Source organism: Sinocyclocheilus grahami, unplaced genomic scaffold, assembly GCF_001515645.1.
Source record: "Sinocyclocheilus grahami isolate Dianchi unplaced genomic scaffold, SAMN03320097.WGS_v1.1 scaffold96.1, whole genome shotgun sequence".
NCBI classification, from domain to species: Eukaryota; Metazoa; Chordata; class Actinopteri; order Cypriniformes; family Cyprinidae; genus Sinocyclocheilus; species Sinocyclocheilus grahami.
The window spans coordinates 1,305,170-1,318,238 of NW_015505275.1; the positions used below are offsets into that span (position 1 = coordinate 1,305,170).

Here is a 13,069-nt window from a genome sequence, read left to right on the forward strand (position 1 = left end):
TCACCTTTCTGCCTGAAAATGGAGACCTATCTGCGCATGGTTGATCTGCCCTATCAAGTATGCATAAAGGAGCAGTTTGGATTTTGGAGTCCATTTCCTTTGATCAGTGTGGTTACATGCAGTTATTGGAAGTCACACCATCTGCTGTTGAAATGTCAATGAAATTCATGAAAGCCCTTAGAAAATAGGATTATGTTTTTTTTTTTTCAGTTCACATCCAGATGCTCCAAAATAAGGAGTAGTGTTTTTTTATATTAATAATAATAATACTTATTATTATTATACATTTTTATGGTTTGCATCTTTTCACCCTCAATATGCTTCCTTTTTTGCAGAATTACTTTGATGGAAGCCTCTCATCCCAGGGCAAGATGCCTTGGATTGAGTATAATTACGAGCAGGTGTGCGGAAATGAATTTATAATTGACTTTCTGGAGGAGAAACTTGGTGTGAGCCTAAACAAGAGTCTGAGCACTCAGGAGCAGGCGGTAGCGCGGGCCATCACCACCATGGTGGAGGAACACTTGTACTGGTGAGTCATGTGCTGCCATTCAGAATGAGTCACTCTTCTGCAGCTGAGCTGTCTCTGAAATGTGAGGATCAAATATGCACCTACAGATTATTGACTAGAGTCAGTAGAGTTCTGCAGTTTGTTTATTTGGCTGGGGAGTTTTTGATTTTTAAAGCCTTAAAGGAATAGTTCACCCCAAAATGAAAATTTGCTAAAAATGTACTCGCCCTCAGGCCATCCACAGATGTAGATGAGTTTGTTTTTTTATCAGAACGTAATTGTAAAAGCTGCAGTGAATGGGTGCCATCAGGATAAGAGTTCAAACAAAGGATAAAAGCATCACAATAATCCACAAGTAATCCACACAAATATTGTTTATCAATTTTTGTCTTGTGAAGTGAAACTTTGCATGTGTGTAAGAAACCGATTCATCATTAAGTCATTTTAACTTCAAACCATTGCTTCTGTATTGCTTTCTAATGTTGCTTTCTCCAGTGAAAAGTTGTCTCATTTGAATCGGGTGAGAAATATGCACAGACCAAGCATGGTTTATAAGCCAAAACAGTTCTAAACAAATATGTCGGTGAATTTTGATGTGAGAGGACAACAGGGTTTGGACTTTTTCACTGCAGAGGAAGTGTTATTATGGATTATGGACTCGTATTTTGGACAGAAGTGATAGTTTTAATTTAAAAATCCTTAATAATGTTTCTTACAGAGCTTTTCAACTGTCTGAACTAATGGCATCCACTCACTGCAGAGAATCCATTGATGAGCAAATTATGTAATGTTACATTTCACCAAATCTGTTTCAGTGAAGAAAGAAACTCATCTACTCGTCTTGGAATGCCTGATTGTAAATACATTTTCAACAACATTTTTGGGTTTCAACAGTTTCTTTAAGAAAGTTCTTTAAGCAAAGGTCTAAACATACAAAAATAATTACCCAAAACTATAAATCAAGATTTATCATTTAGGTTGATGAATCTATTTAATTAAAAAATACATATTTAAAAATCATTAAATGATATTTTTGAATTCCCAAATTATTAGTTTTTCATGTTTTCTATTCAATAGTAATGATTCATTCATCAGAATTTTAGACGTATGCTATTACGTCCTGTCCAGCAGTACAAAATCTGTAAAAACACATGACTCCTTTTTACTAGAACTCAGTTAATAATAATAATCATCAAAAATTATTTTTATGATACTTAAGTGAATCTATCTTTTTGTGGAAAATATTTAAACTGTTTTATACCCGATTATTCTTGAAGATTATAACTGTACTTGACAAATAGACAGACAACCAATTTATTTGCATAATAAAAATGAATGAAAAGTAGTATGAGTCCGTAACCATAAACCACTAAAATATGCGTGATAGGCTTGCAGTGGACTGCTGACATGATTCGCAGTGCAGGCAGCAGCTTTATCAAATTAATGACTCGTGCTGAAACATTATCCTACACATTGGGTATCATAGTGTAAGCATTATACTCAGGAAAAAAAACAATTGTATAACCAGTCTCTTTTCTTACAGCCTAATCTCCTCTTCATTTCTTTTGCATTATTATATTCCTTCAGATGAAATCAAATTTTTCTTTTCTTTCTTTTTCTTGTGCATTCTCTCTTCACACTGCCTAGAAGTGCTTTACACTGTGCTATATATAGAATCCCACATCATGGCTATTGATTGAATAATTCATGAGTTTGAATATCTGTGTCCACTACAGAGTAGTGTTGTGTATGTCAGCTGAAGAGCTTGCTGAGCAAGAACATTTATTGAGCTATAAATAAGAGTGATGGATGTCATGCTGGGAAATAGACAGGAAATCTGGATTATGACACTGGTGGGTTTTGATCAGGAAATGAACCTCCTGTAACGTACTTGATCCATTTCAGTAAAAAGACCTAGTAATATCAGATTAAGACTCAGAAATGTAAACAAAGCATGTAGCGTACAATACTGTTTCATGGAATCCATATATTATGTCTTATGTCATATATTATAAATTTAAATGCCATGTTGGTCAATGCAATTTAGTTTGAATTTAGTAGTTATTTTTGGTGCAGAATTTACACACTGCGGCTTTGAATCTGATTTAAACCTGATGAAAGGCTGATTGTAAATTCCAAGTGGGGAGTTCAAAGCCATGAACCCAAAGAGCGCTTGAAGCCATTTTGGATGAATGGTTTTTATTAATACATTGCCTACTGTGCAAAGAAGTTAATTAGAAGATGGCTTTAATTAATTTGATTCAGATAATCACAGAGCAGAGAATTAATTCAAAGTTTAATCTCAAAGGCCAAACTGAGTTTGTTTTCTGTGTGATACTAAAGCTGCACACAGTTATAATAAACTGAAATATAAACAAGCCCATTTTATGATGAATTGCTTGTGCAAAAAAGTTGTTTTGAAAGTTGTTTTGAATAAAAGCAGCTGCAAAATAAATGTATTATGCAAGTTAAATGCATGTTGTAATGCACCTAATATATCTGCTTTCTAAAGACTTCAGTTTGGGAATCAATAAAATTGCGCATCTGCAGTTTGTGAATTGTTCATCTCATCGCTCCTTGCAACATTGCTTATTTAAGAAAAATGACAATATAAAAGCCAATTAATAATAGAATATAATTAATATTATTATTAATGTGTTGTCGTCATAATATGAAGTTTGTATTTTTCCCACACAATACAAATGGCTCTTTATACATGAAAATATATATATATAGATAAATTTGTACTTTAGGAAAGGAATCATTACCTTTAATTTATTCATCTCTTTCTCCACTGATCTCTGTCACCACAGGACCATTGCTTACTGTCAGTGGGTGGATAATGTTCAAGAGACACAAAAGATGCTGGACCTTCCCGGGCCCCTCAGTGACCTGCTGAAATGGATCCTGTGTCAGCTGACTGGTGGCATTGTAAAGCGAGAGATGTACTGTCACGGCATTGGCTGCTTCACTAAGGAGGAAGTTTACACCCTCATGGAGAAGGACATGCGCACACTGGCCACACTGCTAGGTGAGCAGGACAAGAAATAGAGGGTTAAAATGATACTTTGTCAGGAGCATGTTTTTGTGATGTGATACAATTATTTATTTGATTAAATATTTGGTTACACTTTATTTTAAGGTCCAATTCTCTGTATTAACAAACCATTAACTACAAATTTTGCCTCAATAAACGCCTAATTTGCTGCTTATTAATAATTACTAAGGTAGCTGTTAAGTTTAAGTATTGGGTAGGGTTATGGATTTAGAATAGTCATGCTGAATATGTGCCTTATATGTACTAATAAATAGTTATTATTATTAATAGTTATTAATTATGTTAATAATAGGCATGCTAATAATAAGCAACTAGTCAATAGTGAGAATTGGTCCCTATGCTAAAGTGTTACCAAATATTTGTTTATAATAAAGTTGTATATTATATCATATTTATGTTATGTGTGTATCATGATAACTGAAGTCTGCCATATAGACACTTGTTAAAAAGATTTGGTTTTATGTTATTAAAAAAAAAATTATAATAATATGCTATACTGAATAAAATACTTTTACTCGGCAAGTATGCATTAAATGTATCAAAAGTAACAGTAAGGACTACACTGTTAAAAAAATGCCATTGTCACTTGTCAAATTTCTATCCATTTCAGGTAATTTGTATTAATGAAAGAATCTGAAACATTTTTATAATAGTGAAAAAGATTCTTGAGCACACAATCAGCATATTAGAATGATCTCTCAAGGATCACGTGAAGACTGGAGTAATGTCTGCTGAAGATTCAGCTTTGCCATCACAGAAATAAATTACAATTTTGAATTGTAATTATATTTTACAATGTTACTGTTTTACTGTGTTTTTGATCAAATAAATGCAGATCTTACTGTCTGCAAACATGTGATCAGTAGTTTAATTGTGTTTCTTCTGGGCCATAAAACTGCAATTTGAATTATTTTTTATAAAAAGCGTAAGGCTTTTTTTTCAGTGAATCTTTCACAAAACATGAACACACACTGTGATGATTTTGTTCCTAAGATATTCACTTTTGGTGGCTTAGTGCAAGTAATGTTTTACTTAATTGTTACCATATTGGGGGGTAACGTTTTTCATGTTTTCCATTTGGTAATTGAATAAACTGAAAATCTAAATATGTTCTTGTATTTTCAGTGTGTTTCTGAAACAATTTTAAAGAAGTCTGTTATTTGTCTTAAATTTTGGCCAGGGGTTAATATCTATCTTCTGCACCCCCAGGGGATAAGAAGTACATCATGGGTCCCAAGCTGTCCAGTGTGGATGCCACGGTGTTCGGTCACCTTGCACAAGCCATGTGGACGCTGCCTGGTACACGGCCCGAGCAGCTCATTAAAGGTGAGCAAGACCTCACAACTGCAGTTTTGTAGTCCTAATAGGGCCATTAAAATAATTGGAAATATTTGTAGAACAAGAGATAGATTCATGCATGTCTTCATTTTAGATGTTTTTGTATATAAAGGGATAGTTCCCCCAAAAATGAAAAGTCTTTCATCATTTTTGTTCCGAAGCTGTATGACTTTATTTCTTCCATGAAACACAAAAGGCGCTATTCTGTGCAATACTGGTGGACCGGTACTCAAATAAGAACAAAAAAGTTATTTTCACTGAATAATAATTTCAATTAGGTCACAAAACTATTATATAGTTTTAGAAGACTTAGTGCACAAGTCATGGATTTCTTTTATGATACTTTAGGGTAGCATTTTTGGAGACAGCACACATCGAAATTCAAAAAAGCGCAGTTTTACCTAACATCTCCTTCTGTGTTCCTAGAAGAATGAAAATTAAATAGGTTTGAAAGTTATCCAAATTTTCATTTTGGATGAACTACTCCGTTAAATTTTGTGCCCTGGCATGGCAGTTTGTTAAATGTCCACTAGATGGCATTATAGGCATTTGAAAAAGTGACGTGACATGTGGCCAAGTATGGTGACCCATACTCGGAATTAGTGCTCTGCATTTACCCATCCAAAGTGCACACACACAGCAGTGAACACACACACACACACCGTGAACACACACCCGTAGCAGTGGGTAGCCATTTATGCTGCGGCGCCTGGGGAGCAGTTGGGTGCCTTGCTCAAGGGCACCTCAGTCGTGGTATTGAAGGTGGAAGAGAGCGCTGTACATTCACTCCCCCCACCTACAATCCCTGCCGGTACGAGACTCGAACCCACAACCTTTGGGTTATGAGTCCGACTCTCTAACCATTAGGCCACGACTTCGCCTCATATTGATATTTCCTGCCTGGATAAATCGCACTTTGATGAACCTGAATTAAAAACAAAATGTGTGTACACAACATGACATTTAATTTATTTATGCTTCTGCACATTAAAGTTCAGTCATACATAGAATGTCAAACCACCTCAGCAGAATAGAGAGCACGAGTCCAGTTCCGAAAGTAAATGACATCACATTCATTTTATCCACTGGGCAATTAATTTTTAACGATAACTGATTTTTAATGAAAACTACATTACCCATGATTCTCTACCAATCAGAGAATCGCTGCAACCAAAATGCATCACAAGAGAGCATAGCAACCACTCACTCCCACAAAGCACTTTGAATAATGTAATAGAGTCAGTCTTTTTTTCAGAATTTTTAAATATTTGTAAATAAATGCATATTTTGCAATAAACTTAAAATATGTTAAATCCATCCAGTACACAGTCTTGTACTCTTAGTGTGGCTTTAATTCTTCTTTTTTTCAAAATTTTACATTTATTCTGAGTGGTGAGACACAATGACAAAAACCAGCCATTTAGCAGACCATGTTTGACAGGTTTCAAGCTGCACAATGAATAACTATTTCTGTCTGTGCACAGGAGAACTGATCAACCTCGCCATGTACTGTGAGCGCATACGGAGGAAGTTCTGGCCCGAGTGGTTTGTGGACTTAGAGGACTTCTGTTACGACAGCGACAATGACGCTAGCAGCGGAACACCTACCTGCATGCTGGACCTTGGTCTCTTTTCCAGGACAGACACTTTAGAGGAAAGTGATCTAAGCCTCCCGTCACACAGTAATACACACTCACAAGACTCAGACCACTCCGCACACTCGCTCTCAGACTCTGACATTGAAGCAGATGGCTCGGATGTGGAGCAGCAGATCAAGGGTAAAATCTAATAGAGGTTGATTTTTATCTGGTGTAAGAGAGCTTTTCGGGATGCATTGTGGCTCCAGAACTCATATTGATATTTCCTGCCTGGATAAATCGCACTTTGATGAACCTGAATTAAAAACAAAATGTGTGTACACAACATGACATCAGTCATGGACATGTACACCTCAAGATTTACACCACAGAAGTTGGACGCATGTTAAAGATCATTCATTCTCATCATTGTAAAAAACATTATGCCTCCATCCTTCTCAGAACTGTTTGTTTGTCCATGGTTTCATTATGGTTTCTAATGAGCTTTTATTTCAAGGAAACAAATATTTCATGGTTTTTCAGACCACTCACTATGTCTCTTTTCTCTCTAACTTTAATCAAACATTTTCTCCAGAACAGAATCATGTAGCAAAATACTAGCTTGCATGATTCTAGGATGTTTGTGCGAAGTTGACAATTTAACGTTTTGTGCCAACTGAAACTCCCTCCTGTTCAAACTTAATAATTCCTGCTCCCAGATCAGCTAAAGTAAATAAAATAGAATTAATGGAGATGGATAAAAGGATTTATGAAGCATTTAATCCCGGTTCTGCATAAAATAACAAAATGAGAATCCAATCTTCACAAATATTTAGGCTAATACAATAGAACCAAATCCCTTTCTGTCATTTTTATTTGTTAGGACTCCAGTGTGCTTCATCAGTGTCAGACTCTTGATAAGTCTGAATGGTGCTTAATGCCTGTGTGCCTGACTGCAACCATTTGTAGGCTATATGTGTGACAGTCTATCCTCTTCATCCCCAGGTGTCTCTTTCGGTTCGATTCTGTTATACAGACCGGTTTGCGTGTCCCCACCAGAGGGCACTGTGACCATTCACATGTTGAGTGGGTCCTATGCAACCACTTGTATTGCCGTTAGGAGAGTCGCTTCAAGCTTCTGCCTTAAAGAACGTTTTAAATATTAATAACAACAGTGAACCTCTAGTGAACACTAAACGGTCAGCTTTGGTGGCGTAGGAGTCTGATTATACATTTTTGTGTTTGGTGGCGTAGGAGTCTGATTATACATTTTTGTGTACCAAAGTGTAGTGCGTTGAGCAGATTTGTCTTAGCTGAGGGAAAATTGTTGTGAGCAACAGCTGCATGATGAGTTTACCCTCTTTCTGTTAAATGTACTTGAAACCCAAGCCTGTACTAAATTAATTTATTTAAATCCCTTATAATGTTTGATCTTTTATGCAGAATTCTGTTGTTTACTTTCCATATTGTTGTTTTGCACATTTTAGATTATTAAAAGTCTTTGGACAATGTAAAGATATGGATTGAAACATTAGAGGACTTAAAACAGGGTCCATGCAATCAGTGAGATATGTTATATGTGTGTGTATGATGTACAGTTGTTACCTGTAATACATCATTTACCTGCATGTGTGTTTGTGTGTGCATCTATGCTGGCGTAAAGTTCACCAGTGGAAATCTTCTATCAATTAATTATACCCTGTATAGAATCGAGGTTAAAGTTAAAGGTGGGGTAAGCGATTTCTGGTAGCCAATGTTGACATTTGCAATCACCAAAACAAACACGCCCCTAACCCAAAAGGGTCTCGCCCCTATTTTGATAGCTCCGCCCCACACATATGTATGCAACCCAGGCAACGATTAGTTCTGTGAAACAAAGAAAAACCAATGTTATACCGTGTCTACACCGAACGCGAGTGGCGCGGCGCGACAAAATACTATTCACCTTTTTCTTCAACTCGGAAGTAAGCCTGTGGGTGAGACTTCCGGTTCATTAGCCGCTATAGGTAAATAACAAGGAGAATAACAACGTGCAGTAAACGGTAATACTGTTTGCACTACAAACCAGTGTGTTCATAATTAAGATAATACATTAAAATAATATAAGACACACCAATTTTCGATATCAAGCAGCAAAATTAACTGTTTTGTACAGCTAAAAATAGCTGGACGCGGATGAGACCGGAAGCTAGACCCATAGAATTTACAAATGGCTGTGCCCATTTTTACGGCAAGAAAAAGTTGGATAGAACTCATTATAATCAGTGATGCTGTCTACACCATAGATATACAGTATATATATATATATATATATATATATATATATTTATGTTCTACACTGGATGCGGCACGACACGACACGACAAATCCCCAACAGAAAACTGCTGCTGCTTTCTATTTATGATGTATTGACACAAATTTCAAATGATTTTCAACAGTCGCTTTGTCGCATCCAGTGTACTAGACAGACTTTAGCTGTTGCAGCGCAGACACAGTGTTACTCACCTATCGAGAAGAAACAAAGCAACCTCGGCGTCCGATCGCAGGCCTTCCGCTCCTTGAGTTCTCTTCAGCGCTGGAAAGCTGATCCGATATTTACATGGGTCCTACTTCTTGCCTTATTGCCTTAAGCCTTCTTTTGTTCCGCAGACGGGTTCCTCTTTTGGTTTTTTATCCACCATCTCTATCTGTCTGTCGCTCGGCTTGGCTAATGTCCGACCTGTGCGCTGAACGCTCTCTCCTCCACATCATGATGAATAGACACACCCCTTACTGCTGATTGGCTACAAGTTTGTTTTACTACTCGGCCCAAATCATTTTTCTAAAGCGTTTTTGAAAAATCGCTTACCCCACCTTTAAATACACATAAACCCAGTCTCTTATGAATTTTGTGTTAATAATAATTAATTTGCAACTTATTTTAGAAATGTGTCTGTGTGTTGGGAACATAGCTGGATTATGTTCTCATACGATGTCAGTTTTGCTATAGATCTGACATTAGATCTTGAAGCCATATTAGAGAGTTAATTTCCTGTTTGTGGAAACAAAATGATGGATATAAATATATATATATACAAGATTCTACCTACACTGAATCAGCTATAAAATATTGTGCATAACCGAGACCCCCTCGTGAGTGCTTAGTTATCCTGAACTGAGTGGTTGTTTGACAATGATTGCTCTAAAACATCAATTAAAATAGCTATGACAATTTAAACGTATGCATGAGGCGTATCTGTTTTTTCATGTTCTTGTTTGTTGTGAATTTAGTCTAACGCTTTTGTTTGCCTCCTGCTTTCATTAAGTATTATGCAACAGTTTTGGTCCTCAAATTTGACTAATAGAGTGGTGCTCTTTTGAACTTTTTACTTTTTGTGTCACTCTGTTTGTCTGTGTTTGTGGATTCCAGGAAGACTGTCATTCTGTGCATTAGTTTAGTTTACCTCAGACGATTAGTTTAAATACTGATCTATTCAAGAATGAAACAAACAGCTGTTTTTATGAGTGAGTTGTTGAATGATTCACTGTACCAATTCGTTCACCACACAAATTAATTTAGAAACTAAAGAAGTGACTGTTTTTAATGAATGAGACATTGAATCGTTCACTGTGCTGATTAGTTCAAAACACTGATGCATTCAGGAGTGACTACGTCTGAAATCACATGCTCTCCGAGTACGTTTTTTTTAAAGTAAGTTATTACTAGTTTGCAGCCATTAAAAAACTTCTAGTATGTGTGTGTCTATACACTAGTACAAATGTAATCCAGACATACTACATTCACCTTGTCAATGTCATGTGACCTACCAGTATCAGTGGTCTCATGGGATAGTAAAGTGGCACTTATAAGAATCTCACTGGAAGTAGTAAGTCATCCAGGTACTTTTTTGCTTATGGTTTTATGAATACATTGAATACAGACATACTACTTTTTTCACATACTGTTTTTCGTCTGCTATACAGTACGGAAGTATGCAATTTCGGATGCAACCACTGTTTTTATGAGTGAGACACTGAATCATTGACTCTTCTGATTTGTTCAAGGAATGAAACAGATGGCTTGTTTTTTTTAGTGAGTCATTGATTCATTCACTGTACTGATTTTATATGAAACCTTGCTTTTTCACAAACAAAACTACTACTTTGACTTAATTTGGAACAACACTATTTTCGTTGGTGAGGCAAAAATACCTGCGATAAAATGTAAGTTACTCTGGCTTGTTTGTTGAACTTTTAGTAAGTTACTCGATATTAAACTTATGTTCACTTATGTCTTTCGTGCTGATATTCAGAACAACAATGCTCTTGCTCGCACAATATGTTTAAATATAGGTTTTAATATTCAAAAAGTCAGTGTGAATGTTTTCCAACCTGTGTGTGCATATGTGTATGCGTGTGTGTTTAGCATGAGCTACCATCTTTTCAATCAGGCTAATGAGTGGCAGCCATCCATGCGCAGAGGAGGGCTGATTAAGGCGTTTCCAGGCACTGGAGACGTGCAGAGGAAACAGCAGGGGAGAGTGAGAGAGAGAGAAGAGAAGAGAGACAGGAGAGGGAGAGGGGCCACGGATCAGGAACCAGGTTCCCGCGGGATGGAGCAGGTGCAGGCTGCGAGCAAGGCCTTTGGGCCCGACGGGGCAGCCAGAGCTTAAAACAATCTGCATAGTACCTTCTTTTAATTTAGGCTCTTCTACACCCCATCTCTTTCTCTCTTCCTCTCTCTTTCTCGCTCTTACTGCTGCTTAACAGATCAGTGCTCCACAAAGAGGGGTAAACAGAGAGAGGCAAATTAAAAGGGGAACTCCCCTGATACCCCAAAACAAATTAGTGCAAACAAATTACACGGAGTCAACACGCAAACACTGCAGCATCTGTGGCTTTGGACTGAGGATGGCAGCGGCAGGCACAGCCTGCGCACACGCTCAGAACCAAGACAAACATCCAGCGATAGGGAGACTTCAGGTCATTCCACTTTCAGACCCTGGAGCAAGTCCCTTTTAAGCTCCTGTTGGTTCCTGCTAACAGACAGAAGCGTCATGTGCATTTAAACGTGTCCCCTCAGATTTTTGAGCACAAAAATATTTGTATTTTTAACAATTAAGTAACAAATAAGATGCTTTAGTAAAACTCCCATCATCTACCTCTACCATGCTCACCAAGGATACATTTATTCAAAAATACAGTAAAACATTAGTATTATAAAATATTATTACAAATGAAAATAACTTTTCTATTTTAATATATTTTGAAATGTAATTTATTCCTGTAACGGCAAAGCTGAAATTTCAGCAGCTATTACTTCAGTCTTTAGCGTGACATCCTTCAGAAATGATTATAATATGCTGATATTCCTCTCAAGTAACATTCCTTATTATTATAATTGTAGTTTATGTAAACAGTGACACAATTTAAAATGAACAGCCTTTATTTGAAAAGTAAATCTTTTGTAGCATTATATATGTCTTTACTGTCAGTTTTAATCAATTTAATGCATCCTTGAATAAAAAGATTTAAACATCTTACAGTTAAATTATGTACTAATTAGTAATTATGTACAGTTACTTTGTGTCAAGTATCCCTCTTGTGTCACAAAAAGTGGATAGATATTTAACACATTCTTTTATATGTTTGAGTGTGTGTTTAAATGATTTAGGATAAAACCAGTCGTATGGGTAATCAGCCTCCAGGAAAATGGCAGAGACTAATGTAGACTCTCTCTGCCATACACTTTCATTTATTAATTTAGTCATCTGTTCACTTGTTTGCACACTGGCTCTAGCAAAAGTCACAAACACAGCTGAAAGTCAACACATATATTCCACACTCCATATGGAACATACTTCCCTCACACCGTATGGAATAAACAGGGCTGTAAATCAGGATATCTGGAATCCAGCCTGCGTTATGTCTTGATCCCATTCTATTTCCCTGTCTCTCCAATCTGTCCTATAAAATTAAATGCACAAAGCCTATAACCATAAATCTGAAGAATTTCATACAATCACTGCCCATTTCTTTGAATTGTTATGTGTATATTTCTGGTTCTCAGTCTGTGTGTGTGTGTGTATGTGTGTTATACGAGAAAAATCATATCTGGCTCCATCCTCAGGCCCCCTGGCCACCTGGCAGAGACATTGACCCTTCCATCTGCCCCCCGCTGTCTTCCTGTTTGTGTGTGTTTTGTGGATCCAGATAGATGGGAATAAAGCGGCCCACACGGGCCCGGAGTGCAGCGCTGCATGTGCCAGGTGACTCCCCAGGCCCTCTTGAAGACCTCGCTCCCCTCCTCTTTGGCAGCCAGGCTCAGGTGTGGCTCATAAAGACGGGGCTACGATGCCAACAGGTGGCGCTGTTTTCTTCCTCAATTACGCCTTTGTTTGCTCGTTGGCATCCAGTTTGTTTTGGACGAGTCCCCTCGCCCGCTGGACAAGAGCCAGGGGGAGTTTTGTATGTGTGTGGGCTGGTCTTTCCACCAACATCGCTTCTCAGAGCCTCCTCGGACAGAGCCAGAAACGATAAGCTCGCGGTAAACTCCTGCTTTGAATCGAATGCGAATGTGCCCCGTTCTTGATCATATTCTTTGCA

General features: G+C 37.3%; 1 protein-coding gene across 1 annotated transcript in view; it reads left to right on the top strand.

Moving 5' to 3' along the window:
* The window catches only part of LOC107587769 (failed axon connections homolog), a 19,398-nt gene extending 11,164 nt beyond the window's left edge, over positions 1–8,234 (top strand). The window contains exon 6 of the mRNA XM_016275674.1: positions 6,392–8,234. Within this exon, the coding sequence (XP_016131160.1) occupies positions 6,392–6,696 (305 nt within the window). The 3' untranslated portion in view covers positions 6,697–8,234. The remainder of the gene's footprint in view (positions 1–6,391) is intronic.
* The last annotated feature ends 4,835 nt before the right edge of the window (positions 8,235–13,069 follow it).